This window comes from Fonsecaea monophora, assembly GCF_001642475.1.
Source record: "Fonsecaea monophora strain CBS 269.37 chromosome Unknown Scaff89, whole genome shotgun sequence".
Classification (NCBI taxonomy): Eukaryota; Fungi; Ascomycota; class Eurotiomycetes; order Chaetothyriales; family Herpotrichiellaceae; genus Fonsecaea; species Fonsecaea monophora.
The window spans coordinates 16,282-38,382 of NW_019174020.1; the positions used below are offsets into that span (position 1 = coordinate 16,282).

At 54.0% G+C, this 22,101-nt stretch overlaps 4 protein-coding genes across 4 annotated transcripts; all 4 read right to left on the reverse strand.

The window, feature by feature from the left end:
* Window positions 1-4,555: 4,555 nt before the first annotated feature.
* On the reverse strand, window positions 4,556-5,167 carry AYO21_09255 (hypothetical protein; the record flags this gene model as incomplete). Its single annotated transcript, XM_022659193.1, has 2 exons — window positions 4,556-4,699; window positions 4,907-5,167. The coding sequence occupies 2 exons, from the start codon at window positions 5,165-5,167 to the stop codon at window positions 4,556-4,558; spliced, it is 405 nt and encodes a 134-aa protein (XP_022508476.1).
* A 990-nt stretch (window positions 5,168-6,157) lies between these two features.
* On the reverse strand, window positions 6,158-7,124 carry AYO21_09256 (hypothetical protein; the record flags this gene model as incomplete). The annotated part of the gene is made up of 4 exons (XM_022659194.1): window positions 6,158-6,408; window positions 6,471-6,638; window positions 6,735-6,858; window positions 6,927-7,124. The coding sequence occupies 4 exons, from the start codon at window positions 7,122-7,124 to the stop codon at window positions 6,158-6,160; spliced, it is 741 nt and encodes a 246-aa protein (XP_022508477.1).
* Window positions 7,125-15,238: 8,114 nt separating this feature from the next.
* On the reverse strand, window positions 15,239-15,830 carry AYO21_09257 (hypothetical protein; the record flags this gene model as incomplete). Its single annotated transcript, XM_022659195.1, has 2 exons — window positions 15,239-15,479; window positions 15,583-15,830. 2 exons carry the CDS (start codon window positions 15,828-15,830, stop codon window positions 15,239-15,241), a joined length of 489 nt encoding a protein of 162 aa, XP_022508478.1.
* Window positions 15,831-20,078: 4,248 nt separating this feature from the next.
* Window positions 20,079-20,674, reverse strand: AYO21_09258 (hypothetical protein; the record flags this gene model as incomplete). The annotated part of the gene is made up of 2 exons (XM_022659196.1): window positions 20,079-20,379; window positions 20,445-20,674. 2 exons carry the CDS (start codon window positions 20,672-20,674, stop codon window positions 20,079-20,081), a joined length of 531 nt encoding a protein of 176 aa, XP_022508479.1.
* Between the last annotated feature and the right edge of the window lie 1,427 nt (window positions 20,675-22,101).

Sequence of the window (22,101 nt, forward strand, 5' to 3'; positions counted from 1 at the left end):
TCGCATTCGTCAAAAGAGCTATTGAGCCCTTGGTAGTGCGTCTTTGACGTCTTCCCTTGAATGAGCCGCGCTGGACAAGTCCGAGAGGATGTTGACGGCACATCGGACAGAGGCAGACAGGAATTGGCACGAGGGCACCCGAGCGCTGCCCATACATAGGCCGATGGCAATTTCGATGTGGCGATATATCTCTTCCAGCTGGTGTCCCTTACCCCAGAGAATGGTGGAGAAGGAGATGCGTGTCTGGTCTACAATACGTGGCTCCGTTCAGCTGCTCATGTGGCTCAAGCTGAACGACGACCAAGGCCGTCCTGCAATGTCGCTCGTCGGACCAAGTCGTCCATGATCATCATGCCAACCTCGTCACGGAGACGAGACTCCCTTCTTCAAACAGGTTCTCGGCCAGCTGGTCGCGCTCGGGCATCAGCTTCGTAGTGTGTATAAAGTCCGATTCGTATAGGAAGTCCTCCGATATCTATATCTCTGATAGTGAGGAGGATTAGTGCTCCTAGACGGCCCGATCTCGTGCCCGACGTCTCTGATCGTAGAGCTTCTGACGCTTCTTCATGTCCCATCCGTCGATCGACGAAGCTGCCGTCTAGTCAGCCACGGCCGGCGCCGACTCTTCTCTTCAAGCTGCCGCCGTCGATGTTCCGGCAGCGCCGGCCGGTAATGATATAGTCTGCCATTGTCTCGACCTTTTCACAGAATACCCCCCTCTTACAGCCGCAGTCTCTGACCGCTTTCGTGTCGTGTGTGCATCGTTCATGTCGGTGGGACACCTGAAGTCAATTCGACGGTGGTGGTCTGATGAATTCTCGGATCGGGAGGATTGAACGTGAGGTGACTATGGCGAGAGGTTGCTGGAAGTCACCGGGACGTACGAGTCTCTCCCTCTCTGTCTCTTTCTGTCTCTCTGTCTCTTTCTGTCTCTCTGTCTCTTTCTGTCTCTTTCTGTCTCTATCCGCATATTCTGGCGATCAAGCTCGAAGAATGTCGCTCGGCCATCGACCGTACAGATGCGAGGCTGGTAGGTAGGCCGTAGGGTAGGTGCCCTGATCCCGATCGGGGCCGAACCGCACGCGTTCATCGATAGAATACTCGTAGTCTGGTCTGTCAGCCTCGAGGCTTCTGCGTGACAAATGCAATGAACGTCTTCCCAAGTCTCCTCCCCATCGACCAGGGCCTTGACAGCGGTGATGATCTCATCCTCGCTTGCCCTTACTTGCTTCGTGGAATCTCGCTCATTGAACAAGAAGGGATCAGATGCAATGAGGGAAGAAGTTGAGGCAAACAAGTCGGGTAGTTGGAAATCAAGAATAGGCGACAACGACCGGGGGCAATGATAACACTCACTATCCACCTTCAACAGGGCCTCTCGACGGGAAGCGTGAAATGTGAGGCTCTCCGGACGCTGTCCTATAGCCTAGATCCGCGAGACCGTGGCTGGCGGCGAGAGAGGAAGAGGTCAGCCTGTCGTTGACCGACCCGTCTGTGTAACAATGGGGAAAATGGCATATCCGGACATCGGTCTTCGTAGTCGAGAAGATGATGATCACGCCCCTGAGACTTGCACAACTCCATGGCAATTAAGTCTCCGGAAGCAGCTTTCCTTTGGACAGAAGTTGGTCGTGTGTGTAGCTGGGGTGGAATCCATTCACGACGAACGGACAAACAGGCCCATTAGAGAGTGGCAATGTCTCTCTACCTGGTTGGCCGCACCAAGTCCCTTTTCCAGAGAAGGAGAGTCTCCAGAGAGGGATAGTCTCCAGAGAAGGAGAGGAGTAAGTAGTAGCTGGCCCTCCTCTCCTTGTCAAATTTCTCCGTTTCGAGGGGATCGATCACGCAGTGAGCCCTCCCTGCCTCTCTGACCAGGATCGCAGTCGCATTCATTCTCAAGTTTCCGCCGTGGTCCGAGATGATGCTCCACTAGTAAGTACCTCGCGAGTATCTCGCCTGCTCGCTCGAGAGTATTTGAGTCAAGTGAGTAACGTCGAGAAAGGGCATCATCATCGTCGAGATCGAGATCGGGTACTGCTTCGAGGACCATCCATAATCGGCAAGGATAGTAGATGACGGTCTGTAACAGATCATCGGGCGACTCTTTCTTTTCAAAGGCTCGAGCTCGAGGGTATCAGTGGTCTGCCAGAGAGGGTTTCATAAGCTCTTGCTTGTAACGCTAGAGGTGAGTGATCGAGATGATCTCTGTAATACCGTCACTGGTGAAGGTGTTGGTCGATAGCTCGGATAACAGGGGCTCGTCCAAAGAGTCAAGCAAGCGGCGGTAATAATGGATTATAGTTGTCCATCCACTAAGTGCCGGCCGACAATCAGTCACATATGAGAGAGGGCTGAATAGAAGATATGGACACTTACTTATCTCTTGCGGAAGGGAAGGCGGCCCATGGGATCATGATTCCGTTGACTCGAGCTCAACTCATATATAGTCTCGTGGTCGGGTTTCGTGGACACTCGGAGCAGCGAGCGAGAAAGTTGACTGATATAAAGTACCGAGTACTGGCCTGTTTGGCCTCCAGCATGGTAAGGAGTGTCTCGTAGGCAATCCGTTGCTTTCTTTTGACAGTCTTTCCGAAGATATTGGCTGGATGGTGGTCAATGGAAAAGCCATCGAATCGAATACACTCGTGGTCTCGCGAGACCTCCCGAATGGTTCGCTCACAAAGGGCTATAGACTTCCTCCAGATAAGCCAGCATAGAACATTCGTCTTTGACCCACTGAAAGTCTGGAGTGTAGACTTGTGTCTTGGCTGGTTGTAACAGCGCGATTACAAGACCACCTTGCCATGTCTGGTTTGGCAAGCCGTGCGGCGAAGCTCGCCTCGTTCTGGGAAGGATAGGTCCCCTTATCGTGGACTATGGTGGTACCCAGGCTCTCAACAATGTCTGCATGTTTTCCGACCCGCTGAGAATGTTTGTGTTTGGCGCTGGGAAGGTATTGCTGTTGACGGTGGTTGACGTGAACCCCATTGCACAAGTGTTTATCATTTGATGGAGCCATAGCTCGAGTAGAAGTATATTCGTACCGGCAGAGTTGCATGAGAACGTCCAGGGTGCCGTGTGATTATATATGTCGGCAGTAAGGCATATTTCGGAGTCGATGAAGCTGAAGTGAGGAGGTCTCTGTCGCTGTCTCTGGGTGCGCGGTCAGACTGTGCCATTTGGGATCGTTGAATCTGATGTATCATGGCCAACGATAATGCTGTGGCGTGCGCCATGAAATATAGCCGAAATCGATTGTCCTGGGATCACCGAGGAGTTTTTCTCAGCTTTGCTTGACAGCTCGCTCATATGTGGCTTGCAGAATCAAACCTGACTTCGAGTGATTTCACTCAGGAATCTTTCCGCCAGTATCGCACCGCACCAAGGCCTTGAGCTCATGACCAGTTTCCCTGGTGGTGAAAGCGATGAATTCACCCCGGAGACGGGCGAAGGGATAATCCGAAACAAAGATGCCAGATGCCAGGCCAAGGAGTCCATTTCCCGGGGACATGGGAGCGTAACAGCCAAAACACTCTCTGCCTTCTGTCCCTTCCGTGATTGCTCGGTACACAGATATCTTTGCTCATCACCACCCTGGATGGATGCGTTGCAGACTCCATCCAGCAGAGTAACCAGGTTTTCTGCCCTATAGCCTCCCCTCAGCGCTCGTCGTGTTCTTTCAGAAGTTGACAGCTGTCATTCCTTGTTCCTCCTATTCCTGATCCTGGGGTAATCTTGTTGCCGTCAAAAGGCAAGCGATGCCCGGGCTCGGGCTCGCTGCGTTTTGTGAGACCCACGCCACTCCGTTAAACGACGCCGTTTTGATAGATAAGAGCATTCCAGGTTTGACCATACCACGCCCACGCTCAGATAACTGGCCTCATCAACTTTAAAAAAAGCATCAGCTGCCCGCGATGGTGTCACAGCTGACCAAGGGAAGGAACCATAGCCGTGCCAGAAGGTATTCCCTGCCGGCCCTACAACGAAGAAGAAACCCCGTGCCAGGAGTAGTGAATCATGTCGACGTTGTCCAAGCTGAGTAGACTCACGTTGAACGGAACCGTCGACCTTGTCGACAAGCGAGTCATCCGATGGGTGGTGATTTGAATGAAATGCCTCCTACAGGCCATTTCCGCAGCAGCTGGCAATTCATTGGCATGGAGTGGCGTCAACACTCGTGCCCGTTTAGTCCGTTGAAGGTCGCAAGATCACAAGGTATCTGCGCTCACAAAGACCTCCGCATCTTTACAGAATCCTAGTGTTTGTCAGGCTGTAATCCTGGCTGCCGGCCCTCACGGAATCGAGGCCCTATCTCGACAGGATCCTGGCGCCGTTGAGTCCAATGATGATGGCCGCGTCCTAGTCATTGCGTGCGTAATCGCAATTTCTCGTACCGTCTAGGTGTTTTGCCAGAGCCATTGACTAAACTCCTTTCGGCTTTATTACTCCTTTCGGCATTATTACTCCATTCGGCTTTGTTACCCCTTTCGGCTTCGTTAATATACCCCTTTCAGCTTTGTTGAATATTTTCCTCCTTTCTGACATTGTTGACCTTCTAGCAAAGGTCAACCTTGACCTGATCGCCTGGAGGTTCGTTGTCGAGGTCTGCGCCGGCGAGGCCCTCAATCAGCGCCAGCAGCGATCCGCCATTCGAGGCCGAGTGTTTCGCGGCGTCTTCTGCCCTTGCAAAGGCCGCCCCCTAACGTGCACCGCGTCCTCCCTAGATGGAACAGAGGCAACGGCCGCATTGGTAATGGCGTTGGCGACGGTGCCGCTGCTGCTGCTGCTGCTTCGGTTCTCGCCAATGACAACGTCCAAACACAAACGCATGTTTTTTGGACCCGCTGGGAGACTCCACCATCAAAGGCAGGTCTGGTCTATGCACAGGCGGGCGCCTTTCTGTCACCCCAAAGAAGAAGGTAGGCACAATCCATGGGTCTCGTTCTTCGACTGACCAGCCAAAGCCCATGTGGGGGATCAAACTAGGAGGCTGCGCACGGGCCTTTAACTGTCGGAGCTGAACGTTGTGGCCCGTGCGCAGAGCCCCGTGCGTGCATTTGATCAAACTTGGCAATGTGGGGCCGGCGGTCGTGCTGATAGGCATCTTGTATTTGATTTTCTTGTCTAGGTTTGACCATACGTCTCTGACCATGAGTTCCGAGGTCATCGTGGGGATGATAGGGAAGCGGCACATCTTGGTGAAGGTCAGCTCTCTAGCCCGGCACAGGTGAATGAACTTGTGGTTTAGCCTTGTGCAGACATTCGAAGAGGGTCCGTTTTAGAACGGTATATCCCGACCTTTATTTTTCGTGGCTAATCTGGGTGGATGTCGTCTGTTCGAGTGTCTGAGAAAGGAGGAGAAGAGAAGTGGGTGAGAGGAGAAGAGAGAAGAAGAAGAGAAGCAAGCGAGAGGAGAAGAGAAGCGAGCGAAAGGAGGCGATGGTGGCCTGTCTATAGCGAGGCGTGGAACCTTTGGAGGAGAAAGAGGGACAGATGTTTAGGAAACACTAGACGGCTTCTCGTTGTACGTGATAAAGCAGTATCTCCCAATTTGTCACAAAGAGAGCTAAGACGGCGATGCTTGGACTCTCTTTCATGTCGTCCAAAAGATGAGGGTTCACCCTGGTGATATATCAGCAGCAGCTTGTAGTGTTTGCCAAATTTTCGGACGGCAAGATGATCCCCCCAGGGCCAATATCTTCAAATATCGCCACCAATATTGCTTTGGTCACGGACCTGGGACCTGCCGTATTCATATTGTAGGGCATATCTCAGAATCTCGGGACAGCGGTCTTGTCTAGCCTTGTCGGCGTAGCTGTGTCGAACTATGCAGGGGCTGGCCACTCCGGTTCGGGATTCAGGCGGCTGGGCTTCGGTATCGCCTGCAGCACTCCCGCAAAGGTTGACACTATTTCAATTGCAGACAAACTCGTTGGTAGTTGTTCACGTTCCGACCGCGTACTTGTATATCCTTCTGCCCGTGTTGTCGTTTTCAACAGGTAGATGTTTCTGACCGTCATCCTCACTGGGACACCGACGAGTAGACGATCGTGAATGTGACCATCGTCGCGCACGGTAGAGCGTGAAGATGGACGGGTTGTGCAACGAGCAGTGCGGCGGGCACGCGAACTACGCCTTGTCCGAGAAGGTGACCACGTTATCCGATCGAGATTGTGAGGAGAGCCTTATACTCGATCGCCCTCGACGTGTCGGTCAAGAAGGCGCAGAGGCTGGTTTTCGACCCCATAACCACGTCGGTGTACTGTGATGGACACATCGATCCAAGGTGCAAGGCAGAATCGGAGGGGAGGGAAGAAATTGCTCCTGGAAAGGACATGCTCGGTGTCAATGATTGTTGCTTAGAATCATTTTCGATGAGATCGATGAGATCAAGGATGGAAGTCGCCTCTTCGACGGGTATGAAAAACCCTCGGTTCGTCGTCGATGTTCTGCGGTATAGATCGCCTCACCCCGGAAATCGTTATGCGTCTGTTTGTAGCTTATGCCTTGGTCGTTGATGTAAGAATCTTCACCGAGATTGAAGCCGTACGTCTCGCCGGTAATGGTCTTGAGAAAGGTAGAACAACCGGGGCCAGGGGGTCCACGAACGACGAGCATTTCGCCCGGCTGCATCGCGTCTTCGAAAGTCCGTAGAATATCGAGACGGGATTGATTTCTTCTGGCATGGCTCGCATTATAGTAAATCGGACCGTCAACGCGGCGCCATGTCTAACCGTCGGAACCTTTCTGAGTTCTCTCTTGGAAATCTGGGGACAGCAAGGATTGGAACGCGACCAGAGGAGACGGATCCCAGTAGGTTTGCTCTACCATCATTTGGACGGGAATCTGCTGATAGATCTAAGTGTATGCGTCAGCGGAGGCCCCGACCCTATGGCGTTGGCATAGTTGCTCAATGAGTTTAATACAGTGCCTAGAAAGCACGATGTTTCCGTCCAACCATTGCCTCGACCTTTGTTGCCCAAGAGACCTCGACCTCGCAACATATCCATCAGGGCCTGGGGAGCGGTCGACTTCTGAAAGTCACTGCCCTTGGTGTAGCCAAAGGCCGAGAGGTTGCGAAAGGCGAAACCAGCGAAAGGCGAAACCAATGGATCGGCCGACATTATCGTGGCCTGCCAGCTTTTGGAGCCTCAGCGTGGCCTTAGCGAACTTGCTCGCTGTCGAGAAAGCTACGGAGCAATGTCAACTCGAAGACGGTTTCGTGGTTGCTGCTGGGAGGCCGCCGGGTCATGACCCTGCTGACTTCTCTCGGACAACAGAGGGAGGGCCTGCAAAGGGCTATATCGAGGCGCTTGTGATCCGATTGAAAGAGACTGAGAGAGTGCTGTACCGAATCCCCTTGGCTTACTAACAAGAAATCTTGACGGCAGGCTTCTCTCATTTCACAAGCAGAAGGGAAGCGAGCAGCCAGACCACCGCTTCAGCTCGCCTTGTATCACCCTCTTACCGCTGTAGTGGCGTAGAGGGAGGTCGATGGAGGTGAGTGCTACCTCGAACCACACAGTCCTCGCTCTACTCCAACAGTTAGCCTTGTTCACTTTTCCCCCAAACCGAGCGCAGCCATGCTTGCAGGCCGGCATTGGAGTGACGCCAGGGCAGCCAGAGGTCAGTATCCCAGCGTCGATAGGGCATTCAGCCTCTGTTTGATCAGTCACGGCTTGCCCGGACGACCTCGGTCTTGTATCGTTATTCTCTTCCCCACAGACGTGTTCATAACACCTTTTCATCAATCTCCGCGAACCGTAGATCTGACCAAATCCGCCCGAAGCGATGTCGAGTGCCCAAGAGAAGAATAGCGTAGCTGAAGCCCACAAGATCTTTCACGACCAAGGCTTCCAGATCCGAATCGAAGTCGCTGGGCCCGAATATGTCCAGCGTTCTCTTCGAAATAACTCTTCTGATTTTGCTCGGTCGATGTAAGACCTAGCCACGGAGGTTGGATGGGGAATGAATGATCTGGGCCTGGCCGGGACTTGGTGAATCCTTCTCCCCTTCTCCCCTTCTCCCCTTCTCCCCTTCTTACACGTCTCTTTCATCTCTGGAGGAGTTATTGCGACGAGTTTCTGTCAAGACTTGTAGCGGCTAACATTGAGTTGTAGAGCGTAAGACCAGAAGCTTGTCAGTTACATCTTGATCGATGCATATCTTGTCAATCCAGAACGACGTGTGCGGGTAGTCTTGGACACAGATTTCCAAGTTGATGGTCGGGAAGGGAAGGGAAGGCGTCTGGCGGCATGGTGACACTCGGGGCTTGTTCCGAAGCGAAGCTGTCGCGACCAGACACGGTGTCGTGGTCATGGGAGGTACTAGGGACAAGGCATTGCGATATATTCGTCCGAGCTATGGTGTCGCAGCTCATTAGGTCTGTACATTTGCTGATGAAGAGAGGTTCAAGTCCGCTTGTCCGCAATGCCGCACTGCCGTCTTTTGCTGCAAAGGCTGGCTCTGCTCTGAATTGAACTGCCCTCGAGTTCGATGACCCGACCCGAGGACCTGACCCCTGACCAAGCAGGACGCGGATGTTATGGTATCTGCGATTCAGTCAGCGTGAAAGACGTAAGATCAGGTGGAAAGTTTGCGCCCGGCTGAGTGAAGTAGAGCAGAGTAGACACTAAACTCCTGAGGAGACCGCTCAGCATGTATTTCTCTTGCTGAAACCTCCATCTCCGACTTGACGGCGTCGAGACAGTTGTGGGCTCGCATTCACCTTCACGCAGCCTGTGTGATTCTTTGTTGCGACCCTTCTCTTGCCATCCTGAATAACATGTCGAGCACCTCGTATAGGGAGGATGACAGCGGGCGACCGCAGCGACACCGCGGGTGAAGACGAGGCCGTTATCGCCTTCTGGCCGGAATGAGTCTGGGCGGACGTCACCGAGGGTTCCGAGGACGACATCAGTGAAGGTCTTGGGGTCTTGGCCAGGTTGATGGCGCTCTCGAAGTCAGACACGGGCACCTCGCCTCGTACTTGCAGGGTTGGATGGGCTCGGAAACGGGACTGCGCACGGCTGATAATGAAGGATGAAGAGGGAGGGTGAGCGGGCAGCCTGTGCGGACTGAGGAGACTGCGCTGCGCACGCCGAGGCTGAAGCTCGGCCGCAGTTGAGCCAAGTCCAAGCGTCGTTACCTGAGGGGGGGTGTCTTCCGAAACCGCGTGATTGAGCAGCCAACTATCGTGGTGGAAATAGTCTCGTTTCTGGCATGGAGAGACGAACCGTTCAGCCTTCCAATCGGGAAATACGTATAATAGCTGAAAGGACAAAATAGTATCGCAGTAGCATGCTTCGAGTACTCGCTAAAGGATGCTGACCCTGCTTGCAGCTGTTCCCTTTGGCTCTTTGGTCCTCTTTTCCGTCAATATTCTCCCTCTCTCTGTCTCCCTCTCCGTCTCTCTCCCTATCTCTCTATCTCTCTCTGTCTCACACACACTGTGCTGGGGGCACACGTCAGAAGCTCCAGAAAGAGAGGCCTGGTCGGTCAAAAGACGCATGGCTGCGAGGCCGAGGCTTGAAGCGTTGTGATCGTCCTGGGGGTGAGAAGCTCCACTGCCCTGTCAAACGTAGACCAATGTCGGTGCCTCTCGCCAGAGTATTCCCATGGGTATGGTGGCACTGGGACCTTCTCCTATTCATCATTCATGCATCCCCTAAGATATCATCCAGCCTGATCCCGCACAATTAGGGGTTTTGTGTGGTTCAAACCGCAGTGGCTGGTCTTGTCAGTCAAGAGGTAGCGATGGATAGCCCTCATGAACACGATGACACCCACCGTTGGGGCCAATTCGCGACACGGACACTAAAGAGATCAAGGCCATTGCAAAGTCATTCATCCGGACGGGACGAGGGTCTCTCTCAAATGGAGTCTTAGCATTCGAGACTGCCTCTAGAACGAGACAGGACTCTTGTTCTCAATCCCAAGTCCCCGTTCTTCATGGCGAGGCTGGGGCTTGATATGTAACGTGTCCCCCCTTGCGGACCGAACCGTCAGGGAGTGTTTTTGGACATAAGGGAGCGATTTTCAGAATTGGGTGAGCTGATGGTTGGGCTTCCTTCCACTAGCCTACAAGCAGCGCCGCGCGATTGCTCTGCAAGCCAAGGACTTGATTTGCCAGGCACCAGCTGCGCTGCAAGCTGGGTAATCTTGCCGAGCTCACCCCTTTGATCAGCCTCGGCCGGAGCTGTATCAGTCCCTATCTCCTCACGATGGTCCGGCCTTCGTATGATCTGTGTTGGTGGTGGGATGAAAGCTAAAAATGCCTTCTTTGGAGGGCGAAATGTGACCCCTTCGAAGATCTCGAGGGATTTTGCCGTCACCGCTAGGTATATGGAAAATGCTTTTCCTGCGACTGACTGCCTTGGTCGCCCGCCCGCGGTGTGAAGATGTTTGGGTGGTAATTAGATTGTTGTCTCTCAGTAGAGAGACCGTTCCCCTCAGAACAGCCCGCGCTTGCTGGAGAAGATTGATCGCCTCGTAGTTCTTTCTTGGCTGCTTCAGTAAGTTTCATTTCAATGCACGCAAGCAATGCAATGCAGGGATAGGGAAGCCTGTTCACGCTTGAACAACTTCTTTTCCGTAGCTCCGGTGCAATTTCATGCCGCGAGCGACGAGCGCGGCGAGGCGCACAAACGTGGGCGTGGGTGGGTGTTGTGTGGCCCTCGCTTGTCAAGGTCAGCTCTAGGGGAAAAGAAGGATCAAATAACTATTTCTGACCCTCCAGGGGCGCGCTTCTCTGGCGTGACCGCAGCGGACATGCGTGAGGCCGTGCGACCGCGCGCGCGACGCCCTCTTCCGAGGAGGAGGAGGAGGAGGAGGAAACCACCGAAGAGTCGGGCTCGATACTATCGTCGTCGTGCACGGCGGCTGCAACGACTTCTCGACCGGAGTTGGTGGCCATCATCATGGCACAAAGAATTCAATCGTAACGCTGAACCAGCGTCGTTGTGCTTGATGCTGACGCGCATGTTCAAGCCGCGTCATCGACAGGTAGAAGATCCTCTGGGCTGGGATCGTCGGTCTCAAAGTTGCGATAACCACGCTCGCTATTGCTGTCCCTGGTGCTGTCCCTGGTGCTGATTTTGCCGGTGCTGTCTCTTCCGCTGTGAATGTCGAGTATTGCTGTCGTTGGCGCTGTCGCTGGCGCTGCTTTCGCTATTGCTGGCTCGTTCGTTTGCCAACATGGATCTCGAAGCCGCCTTTGCCGTTCGTGCGCGGCGAGACCCGCAAAGGAAAGGAGCGGATCCGAGTCGTCGGTATCATAATGATTCCTTCATCGTCCGTAATCGGTGTCCTCGTGTTTGAAATGTGCTGTGGTGCTGTGGATGGAGACGCAACCACAACACGGACGAGAGACGATCCCGATACCACGCTCGTCAAGATAGACCCGAGTACCATCGGATGGGTGTGTCCCGTGGGAGTCGGCAGGTCCTCGCTGGCAGAGACGAGCCCGAGAGGTCGAGACAGACAGGAGAGAGACAGGATAGCATCGACAATTCATGCGATCGATATTTCTCCCCTTTTTCCGTCCTCCGTGCAGAGTGACATTGAGCCACGCTTCCATGTCCTCTCGTCCCCGATGGTCAAGTGGTGGTGGCAACCACTCCCAGAGCGAACTGAAATCGAAAGCGAATCTCGTAACATTTGATCCTGGATGCTCAGCGGAAGAGATGCATCCGTTTGTCAATGCAATGGTCGGATTGCAGAGAGGTATATGTCGTCCTTGTCCGAAGGAAAGCCATTCCGCCGCTCAATGAAGTTGGCGACAGACTGACGACTGACGACTGACGAATGCCAGGAGCGCTTGCAAACTGCGAATATGGCCCCTACAGAATGGATTTCCTTCAGTAGCCGGCGGCGAGCACGGTCGATGGCATCTTGTGGCTGCTAGACATGGAAAATGACCGTCAATGCCGGGGCAGAACAGTCTGAAGAGACAGTAGCCGGTAACGGGACAAAGGCTCACGTTGTTAGAGGCATGCAGGCACACGCATTCTCCCTCCTTTAGCCCCCAGCGTCCGAAGGCCGTGGATCAGTTGAAGAACGGTCCGAAGAGCTTGGATGGATCATTGGCATCCATCGATGAAGATCTGCGAACATAGGTGACAAAGGGTCAGCGTCAAACCCAGAAGACTGACTGCCACAGTTCAAGCAGCTTACTGGCCAACTATAGTCTTGAGGTTCTTATGGTCTTTTTCACCCCACGGATAACACCAAGTCCTCCAGCGTTGGTAAATGCGGCTGCCAATTTAGGGGTCCAGCTGCCACATTCATACCAGCCAGCACAGGACTGGATGCTTGACCTTGAGGAGATCCGTGGTAGTGGTGGTTCGGGGTTGCTGAGGGGACGCCATTTTGATGTAGGTGTGCGCAAAGAGACGAAGAGGAATCGAGCTGATCTAGGGACGTTGTTTCGGAAAGAAGAGGAGTGACAGGTGGAATTTGGAGGTGGTATCGAGGAGGACAGACGATTTGGCGGTGCTGCGGAGACTCGGACCAGAGAGATATATCTGCACACAGCGAGGAAATCCAGGGATTTAGACAGAGAATGTGGTGCAACGAAAGTGATGGTCTCGTTCTGAATCAAAAACGATTCCAGAATTTGAGGATCGGGTACCCATGGACGTACACTGTCACTGCCAGCTCACGCTGTTACCGCCAAAGCACGCTGGCCAACTGCATCAAATCCTGCATTCTCTGCTGCGATTTCGCCCTTTTGCTTCTTGTTCCGCTCCTGGTGAATGTGTTCGTTCTCGTCACTTCTTTGTTCCAAGGACCCGGAGCGGCCGCTTGGCGAGAAAGTCGAGACTCCCCGGGCGAGATGCCTCAGCTTCGCAGCCGTGCGTCTCATGACCAATTAGGGTTCTTCTCCTGGAACTTATGACGTGTGCTCCCAGCACAGTGTGTGGGTATGTGTGTGAGAGAGAGAAAGAGGGAGAGAGACAGGCAATCTTAGCGGAAAAGAGGACCAAAGCGGGTATGAGGGTATGAATCCTCATGAGCTTTTTTCTTCTCCATTCTTCCCCCAGGGCGGTGGACGAGGCCACAATCTCGACCGCAACTCTTGAGTAAGTGCAAGCTTGGTATAAAGCTCCCTGGGAGGGGTCCTCAGCCGGAGTCACCATATGTGGTTGAGTTCTCAAGGTCGCAGAATGGGGAGAACTTGTTCGCGACTGTTTCTGAGAGCCCTTGAGCAAGTTCTTGCCGTCGTTGTTGCCCAGCACTGCGCCGAAAATGGCGAACTGGTTGTATGGGCGCACAGCAAGGCCGTCTGCGGCGTTGTCCACTTCTTACACCAGCAGTCCTACCCTGAGCGTAACTGCATGCCCATTCCCACCCAATGGCACTGCGCTTGCCAAGAGCACGACGATGGGATGTCGAAAAATTCTGTAGAAATAGCATCAAGAGCTCATTTTGATCTGTCCAAATTCCTGTCCAAATCCACGTACGAGCCTTGAATACCAGGAAGACCAGGAGTTGAGCATCGGCGACGATATCCTCTGCATGAAGCAGCCTGGCAACCGAGAAGCATCTCAGCCTCCTCAGCCTCCTCACCAATCGGTACGGTGGTAGGGCGCCGTCGATGGAGCGCACTCCAAGCTCTCTCTTCTTCAGTCGAAGCCGATAGCCCGTTCCTGAAGAGGTAACCAAAACACTGAGATAAGTGCTCTGAGATTCATGGTCGTAGTGAGTTCTGACAGTGCATCCCCGAGGATCTACTATCAATACCTTAGATTGATTGATCTCGCCTTTCGTTTGGCATACCAGACTGCCAGGCACGACATTGTTAGCACAATAGCCAGAAGCCCATGCCGTTGTATGCAATAGCCTAAAGAAAAGGATGCCATGCATTCGTCGACAAGTAGTTTTCATCAGATGCAGAATTTTGCCCGAGTCGACATCAAGCAATTTGGGAGACCGAAGACTGATATGTGCAAGGTGTCAATGACCTCTCCAGCCGGATGATCTCGGCACAGACGCGGTCGATTTTCTCGATCGATTCGGCCCCCAACGAAGAGTGGGAGGGTTTAAAACACGCTGTATCTGATCTGAAGTCGGTCCCGGGGAGATTTTCTCTTCGTTTCATTTCTTTCGAGATCAAATTTGATGAGTGGATTGCCTTGTAAGTAGTGGAAGAGCACATGATGGGATCGAAAGAGCGTGTCTGTGCTGGCTGGAACAATCCCGAGTTGCCAGAAGGGGAGTCGCTGCCTCCGTATTCGCATTCGCTGTCGAAGAGGAGTCGGAACCAGAGGTGGGTGAGATGGAAGTCGCCCACTTGTGCCCAGTCAGTACCTCACACATAACGCGAGTTACAGCGATGCCTTCACTGGTATTTATATCGTTCTCCTTCTCGCGACAACAAGACTATCGGTTGCGATGGAGTCTTCATACGCGCGGTAGGTTGGAATGAATGGCGGCGGGTGGCTGTTAATGCAGATATTAGCCCAAAGTCTGGGGGCGAGATAGAGTCAGGGCGTTTAATGCGTCTCTGCGAATGCTCCAGACCGGCTTTTGTCGACCCGTTGTCCACGTCAAGCGAGCGCGACATCTGATGAAGCGCGAAACCAGGAAAAGACGGTGAACGCGTGGCGAGCTGCAGGCTCAGGCCGACGAGCAGCACGTTGGTGCCCACATGTGGTCTTGAGGTCGCCCTTTCTAGTCGCCGGAGCTGGCGATGCCGGAGCCGGAGCCGGAGCACTCCGTGAGAGGAAGCTGAGGAAGTCCGAGGTATTGAAGATGCCTGTAACATTGGATCGTGAGCCCCAGGGGATAACTTCAACGTCAAGGTCTCTTGTACCGAAAGCCAGATACAATTACCGCACACCGTCCGCGTCATCCAGGGGCCACGAGGGAGGGAAAAGCCCACGGCGCAGCACAAAGAGCTTCTCATACACACAATCAAGAGCTGGCAGACAGGCCGCTGGCACCGGAAAACCTAGGCTTGGAACTCGCCGTCAGCGTCTTGGAGAACTGGACTGCAACCACCTTCACAACTTCCTGGTTCCCGATGAGTAAAAAGAAGAGGGGGTTTGAGAGGATGCGCTGGGCATAGAACGTCGGGATGGATCAGAGGACGACGAGCAGCACAAAGCCGGGAGTGATGGTGGTCGATTTCCACAGGTTCACACGGGTTTCAACCTTTCACCTCCCTGGTTCACTATGCTTCTTCCAAAATATTGTATTGGCCCAGATAAGCGGTCGATCATGTCCTCAAAGCGTCTCATGTATCGTCCATCCGAACCTTGAAGTTCTGTGTCAACCTAAAGAAGAAATCCCCGTCGTCGGAAAACTGACCCGGGTAGGCTCGCGAGTCATCGTGGATGATCTTGTCGGCAGTGTTGGAGTTGGGGACTTGATCTTGGCCAGACTTTCTCAGAGATATCGATCTCGACGAATTCGAAGTCCTCGGAGATTGTTCTGCTGTCCGTCTCACGGTGGATCGTGCCTCGAATCCCAGGCGTCTCCATAGTTTGTAAGATAAGCGTTGACCAAATGGGAAACATGTTCGTTGTGAGGCCGGGGAAGAGCTCAAAAGCCCTTCCCAGAGGATCATGATGGGCTCACATCTCGATACTGTCCCGCGCATCGATGCCCTCTGGGGTGCCTTGGACTTCGACTATGCCCTCGGTCGATTGTGGTAGCATCTCTTTTTGGGCGACCATACGAACTCCCAAGACGTCTTGGATACATACCTCGATCGCCACAAGATGGGAATCCCAGGCGCCGCTTTCACATGCTGCCCAGCCCGTCCCAGCCCACGCCATCTCAGCTTTCGAGTCCGAAAACGAAAGGGCCAGAGCCACTTCGGACATGGTCTTTTGAGCACAGATCTTGGGCTGAAACGTGCATCGACAAGTGAGAGTTGTCGAATCGGTCGGTCACTTTCGCCGTCGCACTCGAGTGGTAAGTAGATGTGCGCCAACGCTACCGTCGCGCTCCTTTCAGTACCTGAAACAGTACACGGATTCTCAAAGGCAATAACCCCGAGTCTTTATGTTTTGCGGGTGTGTGGTTGTGTAGGTGTCTATGTCCATAGGTGTCTGTGTCTGTAGGTGTATGATTGTGTAGGTGTCTGTGTAGGATATTGGTTCGAGAAGGGTATGAGTCTCGAGCCCGTCATGGGGATCATGCTCGTGTATGTTGCCCCTGGCCTGGATGTCGGTTACCGCGGGGCCACGAAATCCAAATGCTTGGATACCGTGCTCGGGCTTGGGAGCTTGACGGCCGTGGTTCTCTTGGTTGGGGTCTGGTGTTATCTCCAAGGTCGTTGTGGATTTGGGAAGAAGACAAGCGATATGTAGCCATCAGAGAAGGGAGGAGGAGGTATCGAATCGAATCGAATCAGCGGTATTTGCAAATGGCACAGGATAGATCGATAGGGTTCTCGTATGCCGTCCGCGGTTGTCTTGCCGTACATAGGCCATCATGGCACAATCACACACCCATAGACCGGACCGGTCAAGCAGCCCAACGCAAGCATCAGGTTCATCGTCGGGCACCATGACCCCAGGAAAGAGGCCTTTGCCTGTCTCGATGGACACCATACGAGAAGCACATGCTGCAGATGTGTGAGCACTATCGTGTGTCAGCACCCGTACCGTGCCGTAGTTCGACAGCGATCTCTTCATCATAACTTCCAAGACCACTGTCGAACCGGCATCTTCAGTCGTTCAGATAGATATTCGTCCATTATTTCAAGCCATGAAGATGCTCCGATGAGAGATCCTCATTTGGATGATGGAAAATCAAAATCCTGTTCCGTGATAGTCCAGATAGATATTCGTCCATGATTCCAAGCCATGAAGATGGGACGATGAGAGATCCCACGACGAGAGATCCCACGATGATGGTGATCAGTGAGAGGATGGTGATCAGTGAGTGACAGGATAAGATACTCCGGCAGGGTAACCGAGGCTCAAAATCCTGTTCCGTGACGAGTCCAGATCTTCGTCTTTTGTGTAAAGTCCGATCGATCACCCGCCTGACCCTGCCTGTTCCCTGGCACGAGCAGCGAGCGACGCCCAGCTTGCCCGCGCCCCGAGCCCTTGCGATACCTGATCAAGGGTCGAATCGGCAGGAGGGATTGTCCGAAAGAAAGGGGAGGGGGGTAGGAGGACGATAGGTGCCGCTTCGGGGGGTTAGTGTGCCTGTAACCAACCAGCTTGCCTCTCGTGTCGCTGATAATGGTCAAGACCAGACTAGTAGTTGTTGCACATCAAACTGGGTTACCAGCTCGTGCGGTTCTGGGATGCGATGACCCAGGATTCACGCCATTCGCGTGGCAAGACTGGCTGACTGGGGCGCGCTGGCTGTGCCGCTCGCTCCGAACTCTTCTTGTTTCAACTTGGTCCAGGCAGGGCTTGCAGAACATGCCTCATTCAAGGGCTCATACAGAGCGAGAAATTCTTCCTTCCGCAGAGCAGCGATCAAAACCCACATCTCGGACCCGGACAGTAGCAGCCATCCAGCCACCAGGACGGATCGTATGTAAACTGCGGGCGCGGGCATCGCATCGCGTTTGTAAACTCGAAATCGATGATGGCGGTGATTCGACATGTCATGTCTCCGGGTCGACTAGCATGTTAGGCGGTCGCATGTCGTCACAGAAGGGGGATGAACGGGGCCTGCGTCGTCGAAACAATATTCAAATGGGAATGAGGTGGAGCAAGCAGTCGACGACGATGGTCTCGCCGGACCTGAGGTCGCCATCGCCTCAGCAGACCGACGGATGGATATTGAAGCTCTGGGACGAGCGGGACGGAATGCCTTCCTTGGACGTCAGTAGAGGCCTCAGATACCGACGATACAAGCTACCTATTCCCGAGTCCGTAGAGCTGCAACTGTTGGAGTCGGTCGAGGTACGCTGGACATCCGTAAGTTTGACGGGAATCAAAGCCTTGGTTTTGCGAGGAGTTTATCCACGCGAGTGTACCGCCGGTGAAGCTCACTTTTTCAGACCACGAAAACCGATTCAGCATTCGGGATGACCTGCTTTTCCTGGACTTGCCAGCACCGTTGGGGCCGATGACTGCAATACGCGAGCCAAGAGATACCTGGAACGTGATGTCTTGAATCTGAGGCTTGTCGGTGCCAGGATGTTGGAATGCCATCTTGTTGACACGGACGATGGCCTTAGCTTTGGTCTTGACACCTGGCTGAGTGATGGGGATTCATGTCTTGAAGGCGCAGACCAGACAATGTCGACGCCGGCCGGAGGAGCTGATCGTCGGCGACGGCGAGATCAACACAGGAAGTGGTGCTGCGCAAGGGCGGCGTTGCGCGTTGCCGCCTCCCACGATGATGTAGACCTTCGGGTAAAGTAGCATTGTTGTTCAGCCTTGATCTTGAATCGCCATTCACGAGACGCGGCTATCGTGAAATAAGGCCTCACCTTTCACGACTGGGATAGAAAGGACGCATGCAGGCGCCACAGCCAGATTTGACCAGCTCTCGGCGTCTCTGTCGTCCAACTGCACACATCGGGGTAAAGAAAAAGGAAAAGAAAAGCTCTGCGGGAGGAGCACCGAACCAGTTTGTAAAGGTTCATGCGCATTGGGGGTATGTTGTCCAGTGGTTTGTGCCTCCCTCGTCGACCACAGCGACGACAGCGACGACGGAAAGAGGGAGACTGCATCCGTTGTTTGATCTATTTTATCCCCTGCCTGACCCACCGTCGCCAGTGTCGCTCCCTATGTTGGGGAAAGCATGGACATCGGGTCACCATCTTGTGCCCTCAGTTTTACCCTACTACCTCATGGCCAGATAACTGATCGCTGATCGCCGATAGCCCGACAGCCCGCCCGCCAGTGGCGGTGACATGGGCTACGGCGAGCCTTGCTTATTTCCTTCTGGGGGTGGTGGCCAAGGGTGGACTCGCCGAGGGTGGGTTATAAGTCTCCTTTGGCTGATATCTCATGGCTGATACCTGGTAGCCCGATGCCAGCCGGAGAAGCAAGCAATGTCATCGAGGTGAACCTCAAAGGTACCCTGGACGAGAAGCTCGCGAGAGAGGAGACACAGCCCGATTAGAGCAGGAGCAGCTTCTCCATTCAAGCCATTAGCTGCTGCCATGTCGCTGTTTTCCGGCTAAGGGCTCATTCAAGTGCATGGATGATACCATACGAGGAATTCTGGCGGACCCTCCCTGCGATTTTACACCGAATTTGGCTGCAAAGGACGATACGGCGTGAATAGCCGTGGTTTAGGGTCTTCCGCCCGCGGCGCCTTCAAGGTGGCTCATACCTCTGACATCCAGTTTCTTTTTGTCTGTCGATGACTCGTCGCACACAGCGTCCTCGACAACCATCCAATATCTGTGTATTGACGACGTCAAGCTGGGCGGAAGCCCGTCGAAAGAGGTCAACGGCAACACGACCCAAAGCGACGACTGTGGGAGATGACATGAGTTCTTATTTTGGCCCTTTTCGCCAGGTCGATTCTGGCAGCGATGGCGTTCTCGGGTTCCTCGAACAGAGAGACACGGTCGGTTGTGACTCTCCCCCAGGGAGGAGCAGCTCTGCCAACGAGCCCCTAAAGAGGCAAAAGGGCAAGTAACAAATGTTGCGCTTCTCGCTCGAGGTCAAATCCCTTCTGAAGGCTGAACCCGAGTCTCTGCTCGCCCCAAGCCCACCTTGCTGCTTTCTGGCCTCGTTGCTTGCTGGACTCTTCGTGTGTGAACAGGGACAGAGAGAGAAACACAGACATGTATCACGCATGGGACATGTACGTCCTGGCCAAGAAGAATGGGAGATGCTCGACGACGCTCAAACAATTCCAGGGCTCGGAATTCGCCGGACTGTCAGGTAGCCTTATGCCACAAGTCCACAAACAAAAAAGAGGGAAAAATCATGGAATCTTTGTGGCGTCGTCGCGCGGCAGGCCAGCAAAGACGCCTCAGAGCAAGCAGCATCGGCAACGGGCCAGATGTCTCGCAATTGCGGTAATGTTCGAATACAAATATGAAGTTGGTGCTCTGGAAGCGCTCCGATGCTTTGGCCCTTTGCTTTCATATCCACCAAGAAGGAGGCGAGTGCGAGCAGCAGCGTCGCCGTCGTCTGTGTCTAGGCGTTGGATTGCGTTGGACTTGCGTAAGGGTAGACGTATAGCATGCTTCTCAAGCCGTCAAGGCTTGGTGGACTGGAAGACGATGAGCTCCGGTTGACGTATCGTATCCGTCGGTCGCACAGCACGTCAGGTGTGACCTTCAAGTCCTCCGAAACTACCGAAACTCGAGCACAGGAGCGTGCAGCCTTCAAAGACCAAGGCCTGGTCTCTCTGCCAGCCGAATCTCGACCCAAGGGCTTGTCATTCGCTGCATTTGCTGCCTTGGAGGCTAAAAACGCCAGCCCTTCACATTTTGGACTAGTTGACCCAGGAGAGCTCGACCAGTTGACCCGAGGCAAGTTGAGGTGGACCAGTTGACCCACGGTTGGGCTGCCTTTGACCAGTTGACCATGAACCGGTCGACGTCGACGCTGACGCTTCTGGCAAAACAAGGAGCCAATTGGCGTTGCTCTTCATCGACCTTCACAAGCCCCAGCATGTCTTCTTGGAAGAAGTGCAAGAGCTCGGCGGAAAAGGGTTTGCACATTGCCGTGCGATGTCCAAGTCGGCGAAGTAAGCCCTCGAAGCGATCATGAAGGAAGTTGTGCAGCATGATGGGGGCCATTCACGGGGCGGGCAGCCAACATGGCAGGCATTCTGGGTAACCCAGGGCATTAAGGGTACCGATTGTGCGGTCGAGCGGGTGCCTGACGATGAATGAGAGTCTGATCTTGGGCGTCAATTTGAACGGTCCATGCGCCGATACCCACGGATGCAAAGGACAGCACTCGGTCTGGCTCCGGCTCGAACGGGCGCGCCCTCAATCCCGGTCCTCCCGCCGCGCCTGTAACGGTTGAACACGAGAGACAGAGAACACCCGACCGTTGTATCAAAGTCACCAAAGGAGAAGAGGAGCAGGGGATGACCGACCGACCGATTTGTTACCGAGATGGCGACGCGTTGCGGCGGTGCTGACATGGTGGCACAAGGCGAGTAGTATTCTTAGATAGAAGAGCACCCCTTGAGCGTTTGATGTAATAGTATTCATCGTGCCAGCGCCAACTCCATTTAGAGAAAGGTGCGTTGCGTTCGGTCTTCATTGCGTTCATCGCGACGAAACGGTATCTCGCGCCATGCAAGGGGCTACTGCCGACCAACGGCCCTGTTTCCAAAGCGGTCTCCTTCACCATGATAGTCAAAGGTCGCAGAGTCGAACACGCTGCGGTGGTCCCAGATAGCTGGCCCATGGTCAGATGCGCATTTGCAATAGGGACCATGATCACTCACCGATGTCGTTGGAATTCTCCTGTTTGAACCGGACCTGAAGGCGTGATTCTTGTAGACGAGGCTCGCGAAGACTGTGTCGAGTACCACATCCGTTTCGACCGGGACCGAACTCCTCTCCCAGACCTAGCACCTGGAGGGTAAAAGGTGGCGCCATTGTCTAGCCATCAGGCATCCCTGAGTGCTCGTGCATATGTCACTGGCTTCGGCAGGGTCGTATGAGGGCGGGTAGATGTAGTAGAGAACGATCGGATGGTGGGTGGGGATCATCATCGCGTAACGACACGGTCACGGCTGAGCGCTCGTGCATAGGTCATTGGCTTCGGCAGGGTCGTATGAGGGCGGGTCCAAGAAGAGATCCAGACGAAAGACTGTCGGAGGAAGTATTATCTGCCATTGAGAAATGGTCACCACGATCCGCAGGGTCGTTGTGCATGCGAGTGAGAGACAAATCTTCAGGGGCTTACGCTCCCGACATGACAGTCCTCGGATCCAGGAACAACGAGCGTCTCCAGGAAGCCCAGGGCTGCTTCAGAGACTCCTCGAAACAGACTCACGTAGCAGTCCAGCAAACGCAGACTGATGCCGACTTGGGAAGCTGTCAGAGGACTTCCGTGTCAAATGGTAGGCGTGGATCATCATCACCCAACGACACGGTCACGGCTCAGCGCGCCGACCGTATGCCATAGTTTCCCCCGTCCTGTCGACCTCGAGGTGAGCCTGTTTCCCTGCTGCCGATCAATGCGAGAGGTGCGC